The sequence below is a fragment of the Marmota marmota genome, unplaced genomic scaffold (assembly GCF_001458135.2).
Source record: "Marmota marmota marmota unplaced genomic scaffold, marMar, whole genome shotgun sequence".
In the NCBI taxonomy this organism is placed as follows: Eukaryota; Metazoa; Chordata; class Mammalia; order Rodentia; family Sciuridae; genus Marmota; species Marmota marmota.
The window spans coordinates 1,767,252-1,792,290 of NW_026000141.1; the positions used below are offsets into that span (position 1 = coordinate 1,767,252).

A 25,039-nucleotide genomic window follows, 5' to 3' on the forward strand; every position below is an offset into this window, starting at 1 on the left:
AAATTCAAATTTGAGTGTCCATAAAAAAAATCTCCACTGGCACCCAAGCACCCTCACTTGTGACAGCCAGTGGCTGCCTTCAGCCAGAGAGGTAGGCAACACAGGCCTGAGAGGCCACCGGGACACCAGTGGAGAAGGCTTGCCAGGCTCACGCCAGCACCAAGACAGCACCACGACAGGACCAAGACAGCATCAAGACAGGACCAAGACAGCACCAAGACAGGACCATGACAGCACCATGACAAGACCACGACAGGACCATCACAGAACCAACAGAATGAGAACTGCAAAGGGTAAAACAGACATGGATTAAAAAAAAAAAAAAAATTGAAAGATGAAAATAATCCACGTTGATGTCAGGGAGAAACACAAGCTAAAACGAAGGAAAACGAGGAAACGCAGAGGAAAAAGACTCTGAGGGAAGGTCTTCAGAGGACCCGAGAGAAGCTCTCCCCTGCACGAGGGCCCGGCCTGCGCCTGCACAGCACAGGCCTGGAGCAGGACAGCTGGGAGGTAGAAGGCAGGGGGCTTGCCCTCCTCCACGTAGGTCCGGGGCCACCTGCAGCCCACCCCACAGCTACTGTTTAAAAGGCTGGGAAAATCAAAAGGCAGAGAAGAACATGCAGCCAGGGCGGCAAGGCCGGGGGCCCAGTCCTCTCTGGGTTTCTTGCTTAGGAAGCCCGGGAAACGGCGGAACCGGGAATTCTACACCCGGACCAGCTGTCCTCTTCCCATTCGGTCGAAGGCAGCACTTGGTCCAGGATGCAAGAATCGAACACACCTGTCCATGGGTTGCACACCCAAGACACATCAGATAGTTAACAGAGAAGCTGCAGGGAAAAGACAATTCCACCCGCCAGGAACCAAGACCAGGCCACCAGGCAACCAGCACGACAGAGGCACCTTTTCCTCAATCCCCTGAGGTGACAGTAAGATTTCTAATAGAACCTGGAGTCAGCTGTGGGGGGCTGCTCTCAATGACCACAACTTCCAGTCCTGAAGCAAGGGGCTCTGACCAATCACTCACTACATTTTGTAGTGACTTGGGCATTGTCCCAGCCTGGAAAGTTGAAGGTGTGTCTTTAGAGGTAGGCTTGTCACCCATGGGGCTGAGCTATGCCCACCTGTTCCTTGGTAATCCCACCCCTTTGCCCTGTTTAGGACAGAATGTTCCATGGAAATGCCTTCTGTGTGTCCCCTTCTCTTGTTCTGCCCTTGGGAGTGGCCTTCCTAGATGTCAGTCAACCTGCCGACAGCAGACATCACGAGGCTAGACTCAGACCCCTGAAACCTGACCCCTGGCCTCAATGAATGGCTTCTCTCCAATAAAAGGGGTCAGCAGTGCTCTCTTGCTCTTTCCATGGACCCCTAAGGTAGGAGGAGCCCTCACAGGACCCAAAGAAAAAGGTATCTCAGTCTCTTGTCTGGTTATTTCGTGCAGCCCAGTTCCCCTGAGGTGATCCTGAGTGTTTTAGTCGTGAGAAAGGCCACAGACAGGGGAAGGACAGAGGGAAGGTATTTTTTAAGAAGTAATTTCCTCTAGTTTCATAGTTACTAGTGTTGACCATAAAAACACTTGTCTTAAAAACAAAACAAAAAACAAAAGCCACAATGACAACCCCCTAATATTCTCTGAATCTTTCTTCTTGATCATAAAGGGTCATTCAGAACTCTCTCTCTTTTTTTTTTTTTTGGCACCAGGGGTTGAACCCAATAGTGCTAACCACTTAGCTCCAGCCCCAGCCTACTGTATTTTTTATTTTGAGATGGGGTCTCACTAAGTTGCTGAGGCTGGCTTTGTTTTGAACTTGTCATCCTCCTGCCTCGGCCTCCTGAGCTGCTGGGATTATAGTCAGAACTAAATACTGTTGTACTCTACTTTCTGGTGGAACTCAAGTAAACCTAAGTTTACTTCCCCTTTAACGTGTCTCTGAGGCCTGTCTACTCCTCAGGTCAAGTGCCCCCTCCCTTGGATATCAAGCATCCCACACTACGCCGCTAATGCTGCTCCCACGCCCAGTTGAGTGCTGAAGGTGCTCTTCCTTTCTTACACTTCTCTTTTTTTTAATATACTTTTTTTTTGTTATTGCTGTAGACGGATACAATATCTTTATTTTTTTTTTTAGATATTTATTTCTGTTTTAGGTGTAGATGGACACAACACAATGCCTTTATTTTTTTTAATGTGGCACTGAGAATCGAACCCAGGTTGCACCCATGCACTCTACCACTGAGCCACAATCCCAGCCCCATAATATCTTTATTTTTATTTGTTTATTTTCATGTGGTAATGAGGATCAAACTCAGGGCCTCAAGCATGCAAGGCAAGTTCTCTACCACTGAGTCCCTGCCCCAGCCCTCTTGACTTATGAAAAAACTAGTTTTAAAAAGAAAATGCCGCAAACAACAAAAAAGTACATTAAAAAAAGGGGTAGAGAAAAAAAAAAAATCGAGCCTAGTCACATGAAATGGACTTAAGTTTATGACTTTTTAACTTACTACACTGTATAAAAAATAGTGGACCGTATTTCCATATTATTGCCTCCTGTATAAATTAATTAAATTCACTATAATCTTCTGCAAGGATGTATAACTGAATAATAGAAAACAAAGTCACAACAAAAAATAAAAAGCTTGAAAAATAGTTCACTGTCAGGCTTCACAAAAGATTTTAGTTCCACATATTTGTATTCAAAGGGCTTATAGAAAAATTATTTTAAAGTAAAAACAAATGCCTTTCTTTCTGAAATACAGGAAAGTCTCTACCTGTGTAACACCTGAGTATAACCCGCGGGGATCCTAAAACATCACACAGGGTAACAGCAAACCAACCAGGTGGTGCCCAAGCCCTGCCACTCACAACTGCAGGCACAACCCGCCTGAAATTCACACTAAAACAGAACTGTAAGGAATTAACCCAGGATACTAGACTGGGCTCCACATAAGCATCACATGAATCTGCAAATAAGATACTAAAAAATCTATACAGCACAAAGCAGCAAGTCAGCACCCGTGCTGGAGGCCCGCCTTGACTCTCCCAGCTCTTCTCCAGCTGATCCTGTCCTGACCACAGGTGGATATGGTCGACCCCTCTCCTGTTGCACCCTGCCCTCTCCTCAGGAGTCTGCAGTGCTGGTAGCTCTAGCCGACTGCGACAGGCTGTGCCCAGGGAGAGCAAGCACTGGTCCTCCAACAGGGCGCACCAGCAGCCTCAGGCTTTTGCAGCCACTGAAAATCCCACAATGGTGGCTTTTTTTGGGGGGTGGGGGTTGGGGGGGCACTGAGGACTGAACACAGGAATGCTTGACTGCTGAACTACATCCCTAGCCCTCTGAAACTTTTTAAAATGTTGAGACAGGGTCTTACAAAGTTGCCAAGGCTGGTCTGGAACTTGCAATCCTCCTGCTTCAGCCTCCTGAGTCGCTGGGGTTACAGGGGTGCGCCGGGCGCCCTGCTTACCACGCGCCCCCTCGTAGCTTTGCCTTTATCTGTGTATCTGTAGACTACAGCAGAGATCCCAGGTCGGAGGCACATGCATCGTTCCGACACACCTGCACATTGCTTGCACATGGCCGTGGCCTCTGCCACCACAGGAGATCTGTCAACCTCTTCCTTCCTAGCTTCCCTGACAGCTGGAAAATGATGTCCCTGCAAGCCCCTCTGCATTTCTGTTTAATCTCTGAAGATGGCTGAACTCATTTAACAGCCTAGAAACCGACTTTCCCCTGACACCTGGCACTGCAGCAGGGGCTGGGCTCGGGCCAGCAGAAGAGCTGTAGGGCAGGTGTCAGGCATGCTGTTGTCTGTGAGGATGTGTGTGCCCCACCCCCTACCAGTTTCCCATCCCCACTGGCTGATACAGTGCTGACCACTGCTAAACAGATGATCTTTCTCCTGCCGAAGTGTCCTTACTTGCCAAAAATGTCCTAGTGTGGGCTCTTACAGCTGGAAGTGACTGTGCCGGCAAACCCCCGCAGGCGAATGGGATCTGCTTTCTGGAGATGGTTCCTTTCTCCAGGGCCTCTCCCTGGAGCTGCCCCTGTCCTTCCCGCTGCAGTTCCTGATGTGCTGGGCACCATCTTTCTGGCCCCGGAGGAGCTCCCGGTGGGGGCGGCTCCCCCTGTAGGGGAGCAGGTGCCAGGGTGAACACGGAGTGTGCGGCCTCCTCTCAGAAGGCTGGGACTTCTGCTTTCAGGACAAGCTTTTTCTTAAGCTATTTTTTTCCAGTTAAACTTACTATAATTATGCATTTAATTGATTAAAATTTGTGCAAACATGCAATTTGAGAAAAGAAAATTATTGTTTCTGTGACTATGAAGCTGAATGCTTTGGAAAAATAGGTTAAAAAGCCAACTGCTTTCAAAAATGCACTAGAGGAAAGAGAAATAACCATCCATGCCCTGAAATAGTATGCTATCAACAGCTGCCAGCACCTGGGTTTAAAGAACTGACTATTTAAAGACTTCTATGGTAATAGTAGAGCTTTATGACCCGATACGGCCTATCTCCCTTTATTATGCTTTTTTTTTTCCCCAAATGTTTTCTATTCTGGCTCATCACTTTTTTGGACAGCCAGGGAATCATTTTATGAGAATAACATCAAATTCCCCCATAAACCCACCCAGGTTAACCGGAGCTTACCAACCTGGGGTCTTTATAGACTGTCAGTATTTTGAGAACACAGTGAACTCACACCTCCTGTATATGGAGGCCCACAGAACTAAAGCAAGCGCACACCTGGGTGCCCGCTGCTCCCGGGCTGGGCTGGGGCGGCACATGCCCCGTGGCTCTAGCCTGTGCTTGCTTGCAGTGGCTGTGGGCTCATTTTCAAGATTTTCCATAGCTTTGCAGTTTCTCTTCTCCCTAAACCCAAATACTTAGTGAACTGTTACTGTGTCCAGCCAGGAAACCCTCGTCTTCAGTGGGGTCAACCTGCTGTTCAAGGTGTGGCCCTTCCAGAAGGCATGCTCACCTGTCCTACTCCTGACATGCCTACTTGTGGGTTCAGACCCTCACTCCCACCATCATCAGTCACAGTGAGATGCTCTCAGTGGCTCTGCCTGTGCTCACAGGCCTGCTCGTGGGTGTGTGTGACAACTGTCTGAGCACAGAGGTCCACCCCAGTACTCACACAGCCATCCACTCCTACAAACCAGAGGTGCTTTGGAGCTTTTATCCCTCTTTTTCCTAAATACACTCATTAGTAAACACTCCTGAGAACCCGTGTCCCTGTGGAAGGAGGCGAGGGGACACCCTGGCCAGCAGGTCAGATGTGGTCTTCATCCTTGAAAAGCTTAGTGTCTGTGGGGGGGATCCACACACGCACAGAAAGACTGACACACAATTGCTCAATGCACCCGTGTAACATACACCGAACCAGCTTAGTAAGGAAAAGACTGAGGTGGTGGCCATCATTCTGACCCCCCACAGCCTCTCTGATCCTAGTCCCTTTCATTCTAGAGCGCCCTTGGGTTAGGTCTTGGTCTGCTAGACAATCAAGTTCATTGTTCTCTTACCAAAATGCCACCCCGACCAGTGGGCAGCTGAACTTAAGATTGTTCATGTGAATTTGCAAGGAAACCAAATAAAACACAGACACAATTTACCTTTACACAAGCTTCAGGACGGCTTCCCCGCTCTCAGCCTCAGGATCCCCAAAAGGGAGAGCGAGAGAAAGTCACGAGAGGCTGGTGAGAGAGCACATTGGGAAGTGCTCTTTTATTGGGGGGACTCCTGTTCTTAGAAAGTTCTACTCAAAAAAGGGCAGAAGGGGCAGGACTACAAGGGACAGGTAAGTGTAACTCAGCCCTAGGGGCATGCCCCACAAAGAAGACCCTTGCTATCCGAGCTAGACCCCACCTAAGCCACAGTGAATGCAGTGGTTGGTCAGAATCTGAGGTGCCAGGACTGGAAGGTGATCTCATTCACTGTTGTTCCCCACACCAGTTACCCAAAGTTAGTAATGCTATAGATCACAGCAAAAACCAGGTGTGCGCACTAGTGTCTTGAAATCTGCCAAACTCCACATCTAGGGCCTGAAGCCACGCCTGGGGGAAGGTATGACTCAGGTCCACCCCTGCCTGTTCAAGACTGGTCCTGCCCGTCAAGACTGAGACCACCGACACCACCGTGCCATGGGCAGCCTGTCTCCTCATGGCTCTGCTGCACACATTGTGACAGGTTTCCCCACAGCCACAGCTGGTGAGGCTGGCTTCCCATGGGCACCATGGGGGCAGTGCTCATAGAAATGTCTGAAGGCTCAAGCGCCACCCTCCCTGGCCTGGGCCTGTCAGAGTGGCTCTAGCACAACGAACCACTCCCACGCCCACAAAGCCACCACTGCCTTGAAGCTGGACGCAAGGCTGAGACCAGCAACATTTCTCAGTCTACTCTCCTCCAAGGTCAGAAGTAAAAAGAAGAGATGTACAGCAGGTACACCTGTAGGAACTTGATGACAGATGTCACCTCTCCAGCCCAAAGAGGACTTCCCATAGCTGTGGCTGCAGGACAGGCCACAGAGCCCCACTTCCACTATGGGCCGTGCCTTCCGCAAGTCACACTCCCACCAGCACACGACTTCTCTGTTACTGGGACAGGTGGTCAAGTGCTGGGTGCAGATTCAGCCCTTTCCCGCCAGCCAGAGCCAATGGCCCTCTCTCCAGACTCCACATGTCCACAGCTCTGGCCCAGGTAAGGGCCCCTCAAAAAGTGAAACTTCAGTAATTTTCATGATAGCTTTTCTAATAATTTTTCAAGTGAAAAGTCTACAAATGAAGCTCTCTTCAAAAAGCCACCTAATGCCTGTGAATGTTATCCCACTCCTACACAAAGCCAGCTGTACAAGGGACAGCAAGACAATATGCTGGAGACCCCAGAGGGACAGACCTTGTGTGAAAACCCATAGGAACACAACCAGGGACAGGCTGAGGCAGAGGAAGAAGGGGAAAAGCAAAGTGTGTCCCTGGCAGGAGGATCCTTCTGGAAGCTGACCCAGCATAGCCCCAGCAGTCATTGCCGACAGCCATACCCAGCACGCTCTGCCTCGAGGCCCACCAGGCTCAGCTCAGGGCCTTCCTGAGGAAGCACAAGGCTATCCTGGCCAGGGAGGAGGAGCTGCAGGTCCTCACACAGAGCCTTCCAGACACTGATCAGCCCACGAATCTCTGAAAGCACAACAGCAATGCACACTCCTGACGATTTGGAGAATAAAAGTGTGCAAGGAAGAAATTCAAGCTGGGTGCCATCTCTCAGGGGCAGCTGTGAGCCAGTTGGCATTTCCGCGTGCTTCTCTCCTGTCCACCATCTCCAACACAGTGGGTCGTCACTGTCAGCACTCACGCACCCTAAACACCGCAATGGGAGACTCCTTAGTGCAAGAGACTACGACTGAAAAGCAGGATTGGTGTTCTTCCCCTGGAACAACTGTGACAAGTCAGGCCTTCTCAGTGGCTGGTCACAAGACAGCAGCCTCACACACAGCTGTCAGTCAGACTGCAGGCACCCAAGCCTGACTGACTCGGCAGACACAGCTGCCCCGTCAACAACACGCCACCAAGAGAGCTTCAGGTCCCTGAGCTACTTGATGCAAAAGCTGCAAGGGCAACAGTCACCAGAGATGCAGGGACTTCGACGACTCAGAGATGAGACATTTCAGAGGACAGTGAGAAACAGCATCAAGTTGGCAGAGGTGAGCAGGCACCCAGCGAAGCCAGACAGGGAGGGAAGGTAGGCGTTGTGTGGGCCGCATTTACCTACAGTGGCCTCATGCCAGGGTGCTACGGCCTCCAGGTCAGCATAAGGCAGAGCCCTTGACCCACAGGGACTCCTGATGCTGGGAACCCCAAATCAGGAGTTTTGGGAATTCTGGCAGGTTCCATTGGGATTCAGATCCCAAGTTCCAGCTCCAAGTTCTCCTAGGAAACTGGAACCAGGCCACCTCTCCCAGGTTATGACCTCCTTGGATCTGGATAGGCAGGTGTGGTGGTGGCCTGGAAGGCTGCCACTCTCTGAAGGGACTCTCAGTGCCAGGCTGATAGCGGAGTGGAAGCAGGAGTGTGTGTCTGCAACTATAAACCTAGGTCAGAGCTGCATGCCCTCACAAAACTCCAGACAACCCCCTGCCCTATTCTTCCAGGTGTTCATCACTCTCACTGTGTAAAAAAAGGGAGGACTTTGAAGCAAGGACTGTGCATACTGCAGGATCAGGAGGCAGGAGTCAACTCCTGCAGGCCAGCCCTGGGAGCCCTTCCAGGCATTGCCTGAAGTCTGCCCAACTGGCTAATGTCCCATACTGCCATGGCTGGGCTTGGGCCACCACCTCCACCACGTGTGGGCTGCTGTGTCACACCGCAGCCACTCTCAGCCTGCTCCACCATCCTGCCCCGTGCTACAGGGCTGTGCACATACTGCACCCCGACTGTCTGTCTACTAGTGGTGGGCAGCATCCCAAACCCCCAATTCCTACTGCTGTCCTGCAGAGCAGTGCAGTGACGTGCAGGGGTGCCGTGGACATGCCTGGACGCTGTCCTCCACGTGGGCAGACTCAAGGCAGGCCTGAAAGGGAGAGGGTGAGGGTGCCCTTGTGGCATGCACAGGGACTGTATAGAGCCTCTGCTGCTTCCAATTGTGCAGACTTTACATGAGGCCACATGGAGCTCAGGGCTTAAGGGCAGGCCACACACAGGGTGCCTGTCAGAGACACTGGGGACAGCTGCCTTCTGATGCTGACACCAGGAGCTGACGCAGGACCTAAAGCAAAATGCAGCTCTGCCATGTGAGATCTGACTGCAGCACTCACAAATCTTGATTTGATCACTTAAGGAAATTACTTGATTCTTGAATCTCAGAGGTTTTCTGGGGACATGTGCACAAAGTTCAGGGAAGTGACTGATTTTTATAGCCTGCGAATGTGGAGTTAGCACAGTGAAATGGCACATCAGTAGTCCAGAGCTGAGAGGAAGGTGCGAGAGGGCGGTGCCAGCGCACAGCCAGAGCTGGCTCAGATAAACAGCAGTGTGCGTTTCAGAACCCGGCCGGCTGACCCAGTGTCACTTCCCAGGTGTACTCAGCACACAGGCCTGCAGGAGGCACTGGGCAGGCCAACTCCTCTCTGCTGCACGTCCTCAGGCCCCCTCAGCCTTGGAACAGATTAACTACCCCAAGACTTGGCACAGAGACCAGGGCCAAAACACTCAAACGACCCCTGAATCAATAATCTCCAAATAATTAAAAAGACGAAGGCAATCAGCAAGAAACAGAAGAAAGCAATGTAGGGCTGGAGTACAGCCCAGTGGTGAGGCACTGGCCTCGAATGCATACGGTCCTGGGTTCCATCCCCAGCACGAGGAAATAAGGAAAGGAAAAAGAAAAGAGAGGAGGAAGACCGGCTAGCTATTTTGTGCTGTGCTGTGCTGTGCTGTGCGATGACGCAGCTGGCTCCCTGCGCCATCAGGCTTCTGGTGCACAGGCTCAACCAACTTGAGTTTGAAAATATTCAGGAGAAAACAACATTGTGTCTGCACTGAAAACTGCAAACCTTTTTCTCCTCATTACTTCCTGTACAATACAGTGTAACAACTGCTGACCCAGCACCTGTGTTGTTAGGTTTCCTAAGTCCTCTGCAGATGGTTATAAAGTCTGCAGGAGGGACTTGAGCATGCTTGGGTTCACCAGAACTGCCAGGGTCCTGAGCCCCATACTCTGCAGGTATGCTGCAGGATGACCATCCATACTACCTTACACCATGTCTTGTTAAAGAAAGCAACCATGGCAGACAACCTACCTCCCACTCTCAACAGAACTGTATGTCCACCCAATCCTGGCTATCAGTGCCAACAGTCTCATGACACCATCCACAGGGCAGGTAACACTATGTCCACCCAGCACCTGCATCTGCTTCTCTTAGCAGAGCTCTGACTGGGGCAGCGCTGTGCCCGACTGCAGGCCCCATTTTCTGGCTTGTGCTCTAGGTGGGAGACCATGGAACACTGCTCTAGTCAATTAAGGGGCACCGTAGTCACAGTGTGGCTTCTGGGAGGGACTTCAGAAGGGTAGGACAAGTTGCTGTTTTCTGTCCCTGCTGGAATGCTGAGCTGGTATAGGGCACAGTAGCCGTCCTGCCCCTCGTCAAGGCACCTCTCTCAGGGCAACACACCCCGGGTTGGACATGAGGACAGTGGTTGGGGGCTGGGCCTTGCAGCTGGATGCAGGTCAGAACGCACAGTGAGTACTCACAGTCTGCTGTGTACTCCACCTGGGAGGGCTGCACAGGCGCCCCGTCTGCAGCTGGGGTTGGGGCAGAGCTGTCAGCCTGTGCTTTACGGACCAGGGCTGCCAGGGGGTGATCCGGGTCCACCACCTTCAAGGGCTAAGGACAGAGAAGACACGGTTTTAGCATTTTCTGTGTTCTGAGCCACAACAAACTATCCCATTAAAAAAAGGTTCAGCTCCACTTCTGTGTACACCTTAGAGCAACCTCAATGCACGTGCATGCATTTGGATAGGCACACACACAGAGAATGCTAACAATGCCCAGGGGAGGTCATACCAGGCCCCAAGTGATGCAAAACTGGGAGCATAAAGGACAGGAGTGGTGGCACAGGCCCCCAGAACCATAGCTCTGCAGAAGCTTCTGTGGGAGGTGGGCCTGGCAGCTGCCTGTCTCTCTGGTGCTGGCACCCTCTTTGTGATCCTTGCAACCAGGTGCTATATGGCTCTGAAAACCCTGTCTTCCTTTGACCTCCTGAATGTGCAGCCACCTGTCAGAGCCCACAGACTCCAGACAATCTTCTGCTGGGTCCTGAACCCCTCCCTGGGCACACATACAGGAGGTCCTGGTGAATTGTGGCCTTGTGCTCCAGCTAGTTGTGAGTCCCAGAGGAACTGAGAGAGCACGTGGCCTCTCTCCATAATGCCCACTAAGCAAAGGAGGGTGTGTCAGGACTGGACTGCTACTCCTGGAAGTGTGAGAAGCTCATAAAAAACTTGAAACTGTCCTTCCTCAGATAAATTTCTGATTTTAAATCAACGGTTTTTAATCATCCAATCAAGAATGATTCCCTCCAGGGATTGGCCACACAACACAATTGCTGAAAATCATATTCCTAATCTCAGACTTCTGTGTCCTTACACCTTATATGGAAGACAGGTGCATGAATGAACCCTAAGACAGTGCTGGTGGCTTCTTTGTAAGGATGAAGGAAGATTAGCTGCAGAAACATTTACTGAGAAACCATCTATGAAGGTAACTAAGGACTTCAAGAAGCAGATCTGCAGAACACCCATAAAATCCAATCCTGTAATGGAACCTACACTACTGCTTAGTCTTCTTCAACATTCTTCTTATCCCAGGGGACAAAAATACAAAAAACCAAAAATAATTTGCTTATGAAATAGACATGCAGAAAGCTTTGTCACCCAACTGAATACAACATCACTCAGGGGCAACCAAGGAAGACACAGATGCAACACACTAGAAGTGACACACTTGATACTTTCCAAACTAAACCAGCATCAATTTTATAGCTCAATAACAAGAGAGAGACCTTCATCAGCTCTTCCAGGCGGCTGCTCTTCTTGGAGGCGAAGAGAGACGGGTGTAGGTAGCTCCCATCTTCCTCATCATCCTCATCTTCATTGTCAGAGTTTGTGCCTGACTCTGAAATCAAAATCAAGATTCTGGTGTAACCGTCTACATGCATCACGTTATCATAGTTCACTGCACAAATAAGTACAGCTAGAATGACAACAAAGACTCTGGCGTGTGGTAGGAAAAATGTACCAAAAAATCCTCCAAGAACTCAGCAGCAGACAAGGGCATAGCTACATTTGGCCATTTTTGGGTTATCAGTCTACCAATACCTGTGGAGAATACTCCCTATGGACACCCAAGTTGGTCAGAGGAAGCCAGACAGGAAGTAGATAGTAGGACCCTTGGCCATTTCATGTCTCTCTCTAGCATTTACTAGTCTGGGAGCAATGAAAGAGCTTTTATCATTGAGGGAAAAAAGGGGGCAAAATCTTACTGTAAAGGGGAAGTAAAATAACACCAATTTAAAAAAAAAAAAGACAACAAAATTGGAGGTGAAATCTGTATTAAGATTTACACAATGGTGTGGGCATGGCTCGGGGTGGAGCACCTGCCTAGCACACACAAGGCCTGGGCTCAGTCCTCCCAGCACTGGGGGTTAGGGGGAAGAAGACTTGTGCTAACTGATGCGAAACATCTGATTACCAGATTCAATGGAAGACGCAGACTGACCCCTGGATTTTACTCCAAATAGAGGCAAGTGGCCTTATAAGAATTCAAAACAGAGACACCTACAAATATAAAAGTTTCAGACATACATTTTAAGTAAAAACCGTTCATTTTTTGTAGTGCACAACTTAACTTCACTCTCTGAACAGAGGTGCAGACTCATACCAGGAAAATGATTTAATGGAAGCATGGAACGACCCTTCTCTCTACAGAATGCTGAGCAAAAGGAGAGGGAAGGCTCCAGCCCAGGTGGCCACCTTCAGATCCTACCAGCATTTAATTGCATGTCACCATGTGTAGGACAGCAGCTGGGAGCTTCATGTCATATGCCAGCAGGAGTTCATGAAAAACACAGGGACCCCAAAGCCTGGCCCTCCACTGGCACCCCACACCCAGGTCCAACAGGACACAGCCAGGGTCACGTACTCTTTTTCTCTTCACTCTTGTTCTCTGCCAGCACTGTGTACCGCCCCTCCTTCATAGCTTTCTGGATGAATTTGTAGTAGGGGTTGAGGTAGTGATCAAAGCGCAGGAAATCAAACTGCGAGTTCCGTGCCTGCTTGGCTTTCAGCATTATTTCAAACTGTGCTCCCTGCTTGCACACAAAGTTGGCTGTACGCTCGATGATGGCATGCATCTTGGCTGTTGGTGGCTAAGAGAAAACACACACGTTCAAGTCATTCATCTGTCGTCATTTCCCCTAACCACACAGTTGGTTGCACACTGGTTTTACTGTTTATCTCAAGAAACCCTTCAATTGGGAGCCCAGGCTGGTGCTGTCCCAGGGACATAATACCCTATCTATGGATCTCACTGGTGTTGGTGGGAAGAGAACACACCTGCCGAGGCACACCAAAGCCTTTGGACAGAACCCAGGGGAGCGAATCTTCTTATGCACCAAACTAATACCTTTCCATACAACCAGGGTTCCATGGTGGGCTCCAGGGACTGGTGAATCTTCTGAAGGGGTATGCAAATTTTGCACACATGCGTTCTTCTAGGGGAGAAGCATGTACTTCCATGTTTCCCAAGGACCTAAGAATCCCTCTGCTTCCTGTCTTGCTAGGACTAGGCTTTAGAGCCTGGAGGCTCCCTGCTGCCAAACAGTCCTCCAACACCTGAACACGCAAGTGCAAGCTCATACGAGGAGCTCCCGCCAAGTCACTTCAGTGCCCCACCACCTCTGCTCTTCTCAGGTCCTGGCAAAGGCTCCAGCAGGATGCCACCCCCACCTGAAGCATGGTGTCCTATTCTTAAGGCAGCCAGGTCACCCTGCAGGAGAGTCCTTGATGGTTTGCTATCAGTTCACGACTGGCACTCATAGCCCGCCTCCTCCCTCCCCAGGGCCACCGAGTCACTCCACCACACAGTGCACTTGCCACTCTGGCCCACACACAACCTGTCAGACCGAGAGCTGGGAGCCACACACCCAAAATGCCTTCAGTATCTCAAGAGAGATCTGCACTGGAAAGGTGCATGGAAATCCCATGCATATAAAACTGGAAATTTTTCTCATTAAGAATGAGTGGTTGGGCTGGGGATGTGGCTCAAGTGGTAGCGCGCTCACCTGGCATGCGCGGGGCACTGGGTTCGATCCTCAGCACCACATAAAAATAAAATAAAGAAGTTGTTTCCACCGAAAACTAAAAAATAAATATTAAAAAATTCTCTTTCTCTCTTTAAAAAAGAAAAGAATGAGTGGTTAATGGGCTGGGGAGATAGTCAGTGATAAAGCACTTGCCTAGTATGCATGAGGCCCTCCCTGCGTTCAATCCCTATCATCACATAAAAAATAAACAACAACAAAGGATTAATAAATAAACAAACAACAACAATAAAAAAAGAGTGCTCAGGAATCCAACAAGCTTATTGTAGTTTAGGGGCTTCATCCTTCATAAAATTTAAAGGGCTTAATTCTCAAATTTAATTTTCTGAATAACGTCCTTCACACTTCAGGATAAATGCCCCATGATTAAAGTTGTATTTAGATTCCCCAATAAATTAGATTCCATGTTAAAAGCCCACTGTGGGCTGAAATATGAACCCTGATGCAGGTTTTTCATTGGCTTTGGTTAAATACAATTTTTTTTTTGGTACCAGAGATTTAACTCAGGGCTCAACCACCGTGCCACATCTCCAGCCCTACTTTGTATTTTATTTAGAGACAGGGTCTCACTGAGTTGCTTAGGGCCTAAGATGCTGAGGCTGGCTTTGAACTTTCAATCCTCCTACCTCAGCCTCCTGAGCTGCTGGAATTACAGGTGTGCCATGAGCTATTGAGCCTGGTTTACAATTAATTTTTAAAATGGTACAATCTATAAACTAGTTAATTAGCGATCACTTAAGAACAATGACCTTTAAAGGAAAATATGATGCCATCTAGAGCAGGCTCTACTGACCAAACAGATGTGCTAGTCTAAACTGTGGTAAAGGTAGGCCTGTTAATGACACAGTAACATGACCACATTGGTCAAAATGCAAAGGGCAGGTGATGCCCTAAGAGCAGGGCATCTCATGAGCATAGGTTAAGCTATGTTCCCAGAGAAAGTAGACAGGGGATAAAGAGTCATTCTTTGCCATCGTTATCATGCAGATTTTAGATAACTCCTTTTCCATTTCAGATGGTGATCACTCTTACTGTCCAATGGTACCTTAAACACAGCTGACAGAGGCTGGGGATGCAGATCAATGGCAGAGTATGTGCTTAGCATGCCTAGTGCCTGGGTTTGATTCCCCAGGACAAAACCCACAAAAACTAACAGTTCATGTGTAAATGTGTGTCCCAGAGATGACCTGATAAAAGGGGTGTCCTTCCCTTCTGAACCCCAGGGGAACCCTTTGTTGAGAAAGCCTGGAGCTGAGAGGAGCTGAGAGGAAAGCTGTGGTCGCCTGCTCTCTCCTCTGACACATTGGTAAGAATTCAGAGGCAGAGCCAGTCCTGGGAGCAGGATGGGGGCATTTAAGGTCAGGAAACCCTCAGTCATGGGCAACTATGGACTATGTGGCAGGAGAAGAGAAGGGATGGGGAGCTAGGTGGGGATCAAGCGAAGAACCTCAGGGGCAGCTGCCAGGCTGCCTTTTCCACTGGGGATGGGAAAAAAAAACCCAAAATACTTGCTTTGCCTTCAGGCCCCAAAAAATCCCAGAGCTAGTCACAATTCAAATGTAAAACTACAAAACAGCAGGAAATACAGGAAAATATTTTCAGTGGGAAAGCATTCAAAGCAAGCCTCAAAACCCTGCAGCCATAAAGAGGGACCACGCCATCAGCAGCACAGACTGAGAGGAAAGAGCCACACAGTGTCCAAGACAAGGCACTGGGGAGAGACCTGCGAGGCAGTCGAACAAGAGCCCCGTCCACCCACACAGCAGCCATCACACATCAAAAGAGAAGGACCTAGCTCCACAGAAGCACACTAGCCTCTGCCCCCCGCCCATCTCCCACTTTCCACACCGCAGCCAAACAGGGAAGCAGAACTCTGCCTGCTGGAACCCCAAGTCTGACTGGCAGGGCTGAGGGCAGTTTCTACCCGCCTCGAGTTACACCTCTATGCTCCTCATCTGGAAAATGGGCAACAGCTGTATCTACTGTGGACCAAGACTTCGAGCAGCAACTCGGAAGCACTCTGCACAGGGCCTGGTATGAAGCATGAACAATGAGGCTTGCTGCGAGCTACCTTTCCCTGAGCTGCCTCGAATGTACCCATCTAAATCAAGTCCCCCACCCCTGCCCTGCTCTTGAGACCCAGTCCCCTAGAAGCACACTTGAACACACTGTTGACCACAAAGATCTCTGGGTCCCATGACTGAACAGTGGCTTAGGAGCTCCGGCTCTGTGCCATCTGCAGTGTCTCAGAAGAGTGAGGAGATAGGTGGGCAGGGATGGGCCAAGTGACAGGCTCTCCCCCCAGCCAGCTGCACAGCACACAGCCCTGCAGAGCAGGTCCAGAGGGCTGGCCTGAATGCAGGGAACTTGGGACAGATGGGTGTCTAGGTCCCTGGGAAAAGACAGTGACTGACTATGCCATGTCAAGACACCGTTGCCTAGTTACACATTTGGAGGAAATGTAAGTCCCACTTCCCACAACACACACACACACACACACACACATGGAGTCATTATAAAAGGCTAAAATAAAGGCATCAGATCACTTGAGGGGACTTCAGTCTACAGGCTCAGCTGTCAAAGGCCAAGGGCTATGTGGGATCCCTCCTGGTGGCACAGGAGCTTATTAAGCAGGAGGCAAGCAGAGCCACCAGGTGCTGTGACATCATCAGGTTTTTAAGAGCAAGAACCCCCCAAAGTGCTTGTTTTCTCTGCCAACTGCCTGACCTCCCTGCCAACAAGTCACACCCACCCAGTGGCCCCCTGAATCCAGGCCAGCCTTTCCACGCACAGCCAGCCAGCATCCTGCCAGCTCAGCCCCGCATACCCTCCACGACACGGCCACCACAGGCCAGCACGGCCTCCCACACGGCCTCCATGACACGGCAACCACGGGCTCTCACGCCCTCCACGACATGGCCACCACAGCCCCACACGGCTCCACGATGCGGCCACCACGCCCCACATGGCCTCCACAGCCTCCCACATGGCCTTCGTGACACAGCCACCACAGGCCAGCATGGCCTTCCACACCATGTTTCCTACCAACATGGACACCCCAGAGCAGTTTATACAACAAGCCTATGTCAGAAACCACAATGACTGAAGAACAAGGCACTGCCACAGAGGAAACGGAAGACGCCAAGCCGAGACTCAACCAAGCACCCACATGGCAAAACCCTGCACTCCAGGGGCCTCCAAGAGGACGCTGGAGGAAACTAACCCTCGAGAGCCTGTGCTTCTCGCGGAGGCCATTCCTGCTTTCCTCTGGGTGGCAAGTGTTTTGGTTCTGGAGGATTCCAACAGCCATTAAATATTCTAATAGAAATTAAAGCAAGAAATTTCTGTCATACTTCTAAGTTTATATTTACATAGAAACTTTAAAGATCATATAAAAATAAGTGATATTCTCTAGAGTCAGCCTCAAGCAAATGCTTTTAGTATGAATTGTAGCTAACACAGCAAATGTGATATTCAAGGGTTAATTCTGGTGGGTCTCTCCTGCAGAATGATCACTCAGGAACCCAGGACATGCCAACACGGCCAGTGCCTGCTGATGGGAGTCTGGGGACATTAGTCATCAGTCTGCACGTGATATTTCAGCTCTGACCACAGCACAACAGTCACAAGCTGGAAACAGGAGCAAACCTGAGCAGCACTGACCAGAGGCAAAACCCAGAGACACAGCCCATGTTGGGAAGAGCTGGAGACATGAGCAAATCCCTGAGAGGCACTGGGCCTGAGCGGGAACTGAGGGCGATCATCTCCTTTGGTCACAGAATAGGGGGTAGGAAAAAAACACAAGAACTGTCACATTGCTGTGAACTACAGAGGCAGTGCAGCAACACATGCAGAGATTAAGAGACATCATCTTCTGCCAGACACAGATAAGGCCTGGAGGGCCCGCAGTGCAGCACCTGCAGCCCAGCTGCGGAGGGCAAGGGCAAGGCAAGGGAAAGCTCTTGGTTGTGCATGAGCACTTGGGAAACTTTCCACATTCAAACACCTCTAATACAATAAGGAAACTTGCAGGCTCCTGCCTGCTGCATGAGCCAGAGTTCTTGACTTTCCTAAGTCTGTTTCTCATCTGCAAGGAGGAGAGTAACAACGCTATCTCAGAGGGCTATCAGCAACAAATGAGAAGACCCACAAGCAGCAGCTTGGCACAGCGCTGGAATACAGAGATCCCTCAAGTAGTAGCCTTGGCTTGGCTTTAAGGCCACTGTAACTGGACCTGAGTTCAACAAGGTGCAACTGAAGCCTCGGGCTGAGACAAGGGCCATCCTGGGGACTCCACCCAACAGCAACCAGCTACAGAGGACTTGCAGTGCAGGGCTACTCATGATGGAGGTGAGTACCCAGAACATGTAAAGCCAAGGCCAGGAGCCCACAAAAACCACACCAGGAAAAGTTGGAAGGACGCACAGCACCGAGCAACGCTGCCCTGAGCATGCAACCTCCACCAGTGTGTGCTCGTCACACTCTCCGCCAACTCTGACATGCTGGCCACGCTGTCCAGATCACGGGACTCAACCACACAGCCCCTGGGGTCCACACAACATGCTGACAAGCTACCCTAGTTATTTTGCTACAATCCCTTCATCGTTCTTTCAAATGAAAGCAAGCAGGAAGTGGCCTTTTCCCCCATTAACTCACAAATGACTGCAACCTGGTTCACCTAAATGGCAGCTGCACCGTCACTGTGCCCTCACACACAGCACTGAAGAACAACAAGTGGCCACCCACTGCAGGGGCTTGCAGAAGCATACGTACCAATTCCACATCAGATGGAACGTTCAGTCCTAGAGGGGCGATGAAAGGCTCTTCATTTTCCTCCAAATTTTCAGACTCGCTTTTTTCTATTAAAAAAGAAAATTGAGACCTTCAGAACAATAACCAGAGAAGAAGGCTCCTGCCAACAGCATACAGCACCCAGGGAAGAGCAGTGATGGGCTCTTCCTTTCTGTGGCTCCTTCTGAAACACTGTGGAGAGGATCCCACCATGTTGAAGCAGACTCACATAATGAGTTCCCAAGAGGCTGGTGGTGCAGATGATCCTGCCGGCCTCAGTCCCAACCCTGCCATTTCCTGGCTCTGGTTTCCAAGGGCCATGTGAAGTGTGAGCCAACCCATATGACCTCAGCCAGAGCAGAACACTGGACTCCGAGCAGGCTCCTGGCCAAAGTCCTTGCTCTGTGCTGCCCAGCCTCCCTGCCACACACATTTGCACTGAACTGGCACTGTTCCTGCAGACTCTGGGGCACTAGGTACAAGACAAGGTAACACCCCCCGGACAACTCAACCTTGATCATCCGATTGCAAAAACCTAAACAACAACATCATGACTTCTCCACCCAAGCAAACTACTGCTTTCCCAGTCGGATGTATCACTTCAATTCTACTCATTATTAATATCCATATCTGCCTACTATGTGTTAGATAAGGTGCCTTACAATTAAAACTTCTTGAATTCTAAGATATTCCAATTTACCAACAATTCAGATGACTATCAACCTAAGGGACATAGTGAAATGCACAAAAATCAGCACAAAATTAGAAAAAAAAAAAACAAAACAAAACATTTTAATGAATTTCAACTTTTACTTAGGTTTTTATTCCCACAAAAGTGATAAAAGAACCAAACACTAAATCCTCATCTAAATAAACGTTCTCATGACACACAGCGCAGCCTCTTAAGTCAACAATCTGCCAACATCTCTTCAAGTCTAATTCCTCAGTGAACCTAGGGGAGCTGTGAGCAGGCATCCCTGTAGGTGAACACTCGGGGTTCTCACCTGAGATGCAAGTCAACTGTAACAGAGGATGAACTGTGCCCCACCTGTTTCTGCACACACTAAGGACAGGGTGAGTGGAGGGCAGAGCTACTACTGCCTAAACCCCCATGTCTGGCAAGGCCACTGTCTAGCTCCAGCAGCCAAACAACAGAGTGGAGTTGCAGGCAGCAGAAACCAAGGTCTGTGAGATCTTCCACTGGGAAGAAAAAGCCAAGTGACAACTGAGCTAAGCTTCCTCAGAACCTTTCTGAGAAGGAGGCCAGGTGTATGTGTTTAAAACAATTCTTACTGCATTTTTCAAAAGTAAAAAAAGCAATTAAAATTCTGTCTTTTCAAATAGCTTTTTTGTAACCTTAAGACATGTGGAAAAGTCAAGGCCTTCTAGTTGAAGGCCTTCCCTGGGATAGACAGGTCAAATGGGTCATTCTGTTCTCATACAGGCCTTTATTTTCAGTGACACAAAGTAAAAATCTACCATTGCAACACAGACTCACATATTCCAATAGCCTTTTCTTATCAGAACATGCACATGCAGATCTGGGATGTGGCAGAGGGCTGGAGCACGCACCTAGCACGCGCACGGCCCTGGGTTCAAGCCCCAGCACTGGAAAAAATACTTAAAAACAAAGGATCTTTAACGATAATAAACTGTGACCAGGATGAAAAATACTGTGCTAATGAGAGAGAGGAGAGGTGAGGTCAGGCAAAACAGAGGCGTCAAAGCGCCTTTGGCTGACACCACAGGGTTACAGATACTAAAAGGTGTTAAAGTAAGTTATTTTAAAAACCAAGGACTATTTAGAGATTCTGCTGACATGGAAAAATCTGATTTTATCTTCTACTTTAGATGCAGTGGCCCCTGTCTATGATCCCCAGCCACTCAGGAGGCAAACCAGATTACAAGTGTAAGGCCACCCTAGGAAGCTTAGTAAGGCCTGCCTCAAAACAAAAAATAAAAAGGGATGGGAATACAGCTTATTGGTGAGTGCCCCTAAGTTCAGTCCCCCATACTGGAAAAAGAAACAACATTCAACTTGGTTGCTAGTGGTACTGGGCACCAAAATGAATCCCATTTGAGGGTGTTTGTGTGTGTTGGGGGTGGTGTTTTATTTATATTAGTGCAAATTAAACATAAAATGCCAAGCTCTAAGTTTCCCAGGAGCCCAATAACCATTTATAAAGAGTATTTTATATTAACAGAAGACAAAGTGAAGAAATACACTGTTTGCAAAATTTAGAAAGTGTAACAGTCTATTATCTCTCAGCCCAATAATTACATTGAAACAATGGCCCAACTTCTAGAACAGGAGGACAACTGTGAAATGGCTCTGTGGGCCCAGGGTCTATCTCAGCCTCATGCCTGCCAAAGCCCCAACTGGCAGCAGACAGAACAAAAGAGCTCAGCTGTTCTGATGAAATCCTACAGACACAAACCCGGGAACTGGGCCTGCAGTCATGGCTGCCTGTGCCTGATCTAGAATATTAGGAAGTTAATGTAAGGGACTCTTCTGAAGATTATTGCCATAAAAGACATGAGGCCTTTACACATTTTAACTCTTCAGTTGTGAAATGTTGGTATTCTTGCCTTCTGGTAAAAACCTTATGCGTTTCAAACTGAAATAATGGATGTGGTCCAGAGAAGAGACAACTGCATTGGAACTATCCAGAACTTCCAAGAATAGCTTAATCTGGATAAACGCACATTTACTTCTCAGATCTGCAACATTTCCAGCACATCACGATGATCACGAAAGGGACTATCAGGTTTCAAAGCCAATGCAAACTGCTAAGTTCCTCCACCAGTCTTGAGCTCAGCACGTCATGATCTCACTTGGAGGATCTCTCTCCATGTTCCCAAACAGAGCTGTGCGTGTGACGCTTTTGCCCAGATGATGAGTATAAGGTGGAAGGAAAGCCCGAGTGCCTGCGTGCCTGGTCTGCTCCTCCATGGCCACCACTCCTCAGTGGATGGCTGGGGAGGCCCCCCACAAGGCTGCTCCGACGCCTCACGAGTATTACTTAAGCAGAAACCAATCAAGTTCCAAATAACAGACTCAGTTAGCTCTGACATTAAGTCTCTGTAGGATGTGATCCAGTTTGTTCAACATCTAAATGGGTTTCCAAAGTTCTCCTTTGCAACAGAATACCCTACATGAGAGCAACCTGTCCTTAATGCCTCTGGTTCACACAACTGCGGATGGCAGTGACAAATTGGTAATGGTGCTCCCAGGGCTTACAAAGTGACAAGTGACAATTTCCTGCTGTATTAGAGGAGCCTGGATTTCTTTGTAGCATGGTTTTGTATATTCATAGTTCCCAGAGTTAATCCAGGAAGGCACATATGAAATCTTTAATCTTATGCTAAAATTCTTGTGCTACGTGAACAAACTCCAGGGATGTCTTTCCACTGGACACTGGTCATCAGGTCAGCTATGAGGGGTAATCAGAAGTAGGCCACGTGAAGGAAAGGCTGCTGCCCACCCTCTGCTGCTGCTGCCAGACAAAGGCAAGAACATCCACAAGTACTACCAATCCAGAAACAGGATCCAGAGGAAGTCTGCTGTCGCCCCTGCCTGGGCAGGCAACTTGGATCCAGTGCAGAAAATGAGTCTGAGTTCACAACCTGCCTGTTGGCAGTTCATGTTCTAGTGCTGATCCACCCCACCAGAAGGAGCCCCACAAAAGCTCGGGGTGCTCTAGTCAGGGCCTGCTCACCTCTCTGTTTTGAAGGCTCCTCCTCCTCCGTTGGCTCGGATGGGTCGTAATAGTCACTGCCGTAAGTGAAACCCACGGCACTGTAGCTCCCATCCTCTGCCAGCGCCTCACTCAGCCGCTTGTATTCTTCCTCTTGAATAAAAACAAGAACTTTGTTAACAAAAATGGAAGCTTACTGAGAAAAATTTCATATATTTCTAAAGTTGTAGCTATCGATAAAGCAAACAACACATTTTTTCAACCTTCTTTTGAGGCAAAAGTGTTTCTAGAAACGCACACTTTATGTCTATCAATATATACTTTTGCCAGTAAATGTTTACCCACAGAAAGCTGAATACACATCTTTTGTGGAAAATTTCTTCCTGCTGAGAAAATTTTGGGATTAAGAATTGTATTAAAGATTGTTAAGGCAAAGACAAGAACATCAATTTTAATTCATACGATACTGTTAAAGAAGAACAGTTAAAGAGTTTGGTTTTTGTTTTTTCAAATCCCAGTCTGCCCTCAAAAGCTGGGAAAATTCTTTGTGGCTCTATATATAAACTATCCTGAGGTCCTCTCAGAACGCAAAGACTCCTGTTTTTCCAATCCACTGGGTACTGTCAAGATAATATCAGAAAGAGTGAGTATAAAAAAATGAATGGGAGTAAACTTTTAAATACTTAAAAATTTTTAAAGTTGTGGCTGAAATAAGTCTTTCTTGAGCAGTACCTTGCCTTGCCTCCTCCTCAAGCAAGTCCGTATGCAAGGCTAAATACCTCTCTTCATCACACAGCGCCTCTACCCGCGCCTCCTCTTCAGATAGCTGGTAGTCTCGGTTCCAAGTGGCATACTCGGCATCATACGCAGAGAGGTCATGCAGGTGACCACGCCCATCGTATCTGTAATGCGAATACGCTGGTCAGCACACAGAAGTCACCGCCTAGGCTGGTGGCGTGTGGCACTCGATGTGTGTACTTACCAATTAAAATATTAAAGTAAAAGTATTAAGGGAAATGCAAAACTGCTCAGACTTACACTTCATGTGGCTAGTCATCTCTCCTACTGATTAACTCAAGTTATCTTAAAAAAGTGTAACTCCACTGTATAGCACGATAAAACTCATAATTAAAGGCAGACAATCCTTTAAAGCGTAAATGGCATCTGCCTCACTAGCAGTTCTTACCGTGCATGGTTTGATTAACCATTCAATGCCACTTGTAAAAAAACAAAAAAACAAAAAACTTTTTTTCTGAAAAGTTAAATATCATAGCTTACATTCACACAAACCGAATACATAAATACCTATCCGTAAGAACCAAACGGTCGAAATTTCCTCGCTTCTTTCTGCTAGTCCCGAACTCTCAGGAGAGATCTTCATCAAAGAAACTTGCGTCCATGGAAGGTAAAATCTTGGCTAGGCTCTCGCCCCTAGCCACTTGGCTGAGGAAATAAGTGCTGGGTTACGTGGTAGAGAGACACACATACATAGGAACAGCGACATATACATGCAGTGTAGGGAGGTTCACTGGAACAGGCAAAAACCATTAGAAGACGCGTATCAGTACTTCCTTTTGAACTTGATACCCCAGGAAATAACACAGATGAGGACACACCCATGCTTCTCTGGCATGGACCAATAGGTCCCTCATCAACCCAAGGACAAGAAAAGCACTTTCTGTTATACTTTTAACATGAAAAGATTCAATGAAAATGCTGTCAACGTACAACTGTCAGAAAACGAGTGAGTCGGTTAATTTTACTTAAAATACTCAGATTTTGGGTCACAGAAGCAAATATTGAGCAACAAAAGTCTGCCTGATTTTTTAATGCTGACTTTTGTAATGGTGACCAAGTTAATGGGGGGGGGGGGGATACCAGGGAACCCAAATTTTTGCATTTTATTAAAATTTAAAATTAGATTTATTTTAATGTAAACCTCCTTAACTTACAAATGTAAATTATTATTTAAAAATATTACACATTTACATGTGTAGTGTTTGCTCCCCACCAGTCTTGAGTGACCTAAGTCAAATCATGTACAGAATGACATGGAAACTGCATGAAGAGCTGAGACACCAGCGCTCACCGAACTTTAATAATGCACATTACAAATCACACTTTGGAAAGCAAGCCCGAGAGCTCAGGCAACATCGTTCCATAGATATGGCAGTTCAAAGGCACAGCACGTCTGAGCAGAGCGTGGAGCATCAGATCCAGAGCCGATCTGATCTGCAACCCTCCCTTCTCGGAGTCCTTGTTTCCTAGCTCTACCTCCAAATGGAAATGTCAGGGACGGAAAAAGGCCTATTTGGTCATTACTGTGTCCATTCTGGGCAGCTCAGAGGTCATCCCTACAGTCAGGTTCCAGGGCTTTGCAGAATCCAGTTCTAATCGTCTCAAACGACGGCTTCCTTCACTCGGAGAGACTATTCCACGGTTAGCCTTTCAGTCCGGGCCCCAGAAGTAGTGTTGCCCGAGCGGCAGGGACATCCCAGGACCCCGGGGAGAGGGAGGGAAGCGAGCGGGGAGCAAACACCCTACAGCACGTACGTCGCCCTTTCCAACCACACACTCGGCCGCCAGCCGGCCCTCCGCCGCCCCGGGCGGTGACACTGGAAGAGAACCCGCAGCGGCCCAGCCCCAGGGACGCCGCTACGGCAGGGTATCGGCCACGCGGGGCTTCGC

The 25,039-nt window shown here is 48.6% G+C and overlaps 1 protein-coding gene across 3 annotated transcripts in view; it reads right to left on the bottom strand.

Annotated features, from left to right (window-relative positions):
* LOC107159068 (splicing factor SWAP) overlaps positions 1 to 25,033 on the bottom strand; it is a 64,353-nt gene extending 39,320 nt beyond the window's left edge. For 2 of the 3 annotated variants that reach the window (XM_015505612.2, XM_015505611.2), the window contains exons 1-6: positions 23,131 to 25,033; positions 22,373 to 22,504; positions 18,636 to 18,721; positions 12,683 to 12,908; positions 11,544 to 11,656; positions 10,234 to 10,366 (exon numbers count right to left, since the gene is read on the bottom strand). In XM_015505612.2, coding sequence (XP_015361098.1) covers positions 10,234 to 10,366; positions 11,544 to 11,656; positions 12,683 to 12,908; positions 18,636 to 18,721; positions 22,373 to 22,504; positions 23,131 to 23,140 — 700 coding nt within the window. In that variant the 5' untranslated portion in view covers positions 23,141 to 25,033. Of the gene's footprint in view, positions 1 to 10,233; positions 10,367 to 11,543; positions 11,657 to 12,682; positions 12,909 to 18,635; positions 18,722 to 22,372; positions 22,505 to 23,083 lie in introns of all 3 variants that reach the window. The other variant, XM_015505613.2, reaches the window with a different exon arrangement.
* Positions 25,034 to 25,039: the final 6 nt, after the last annotated feature.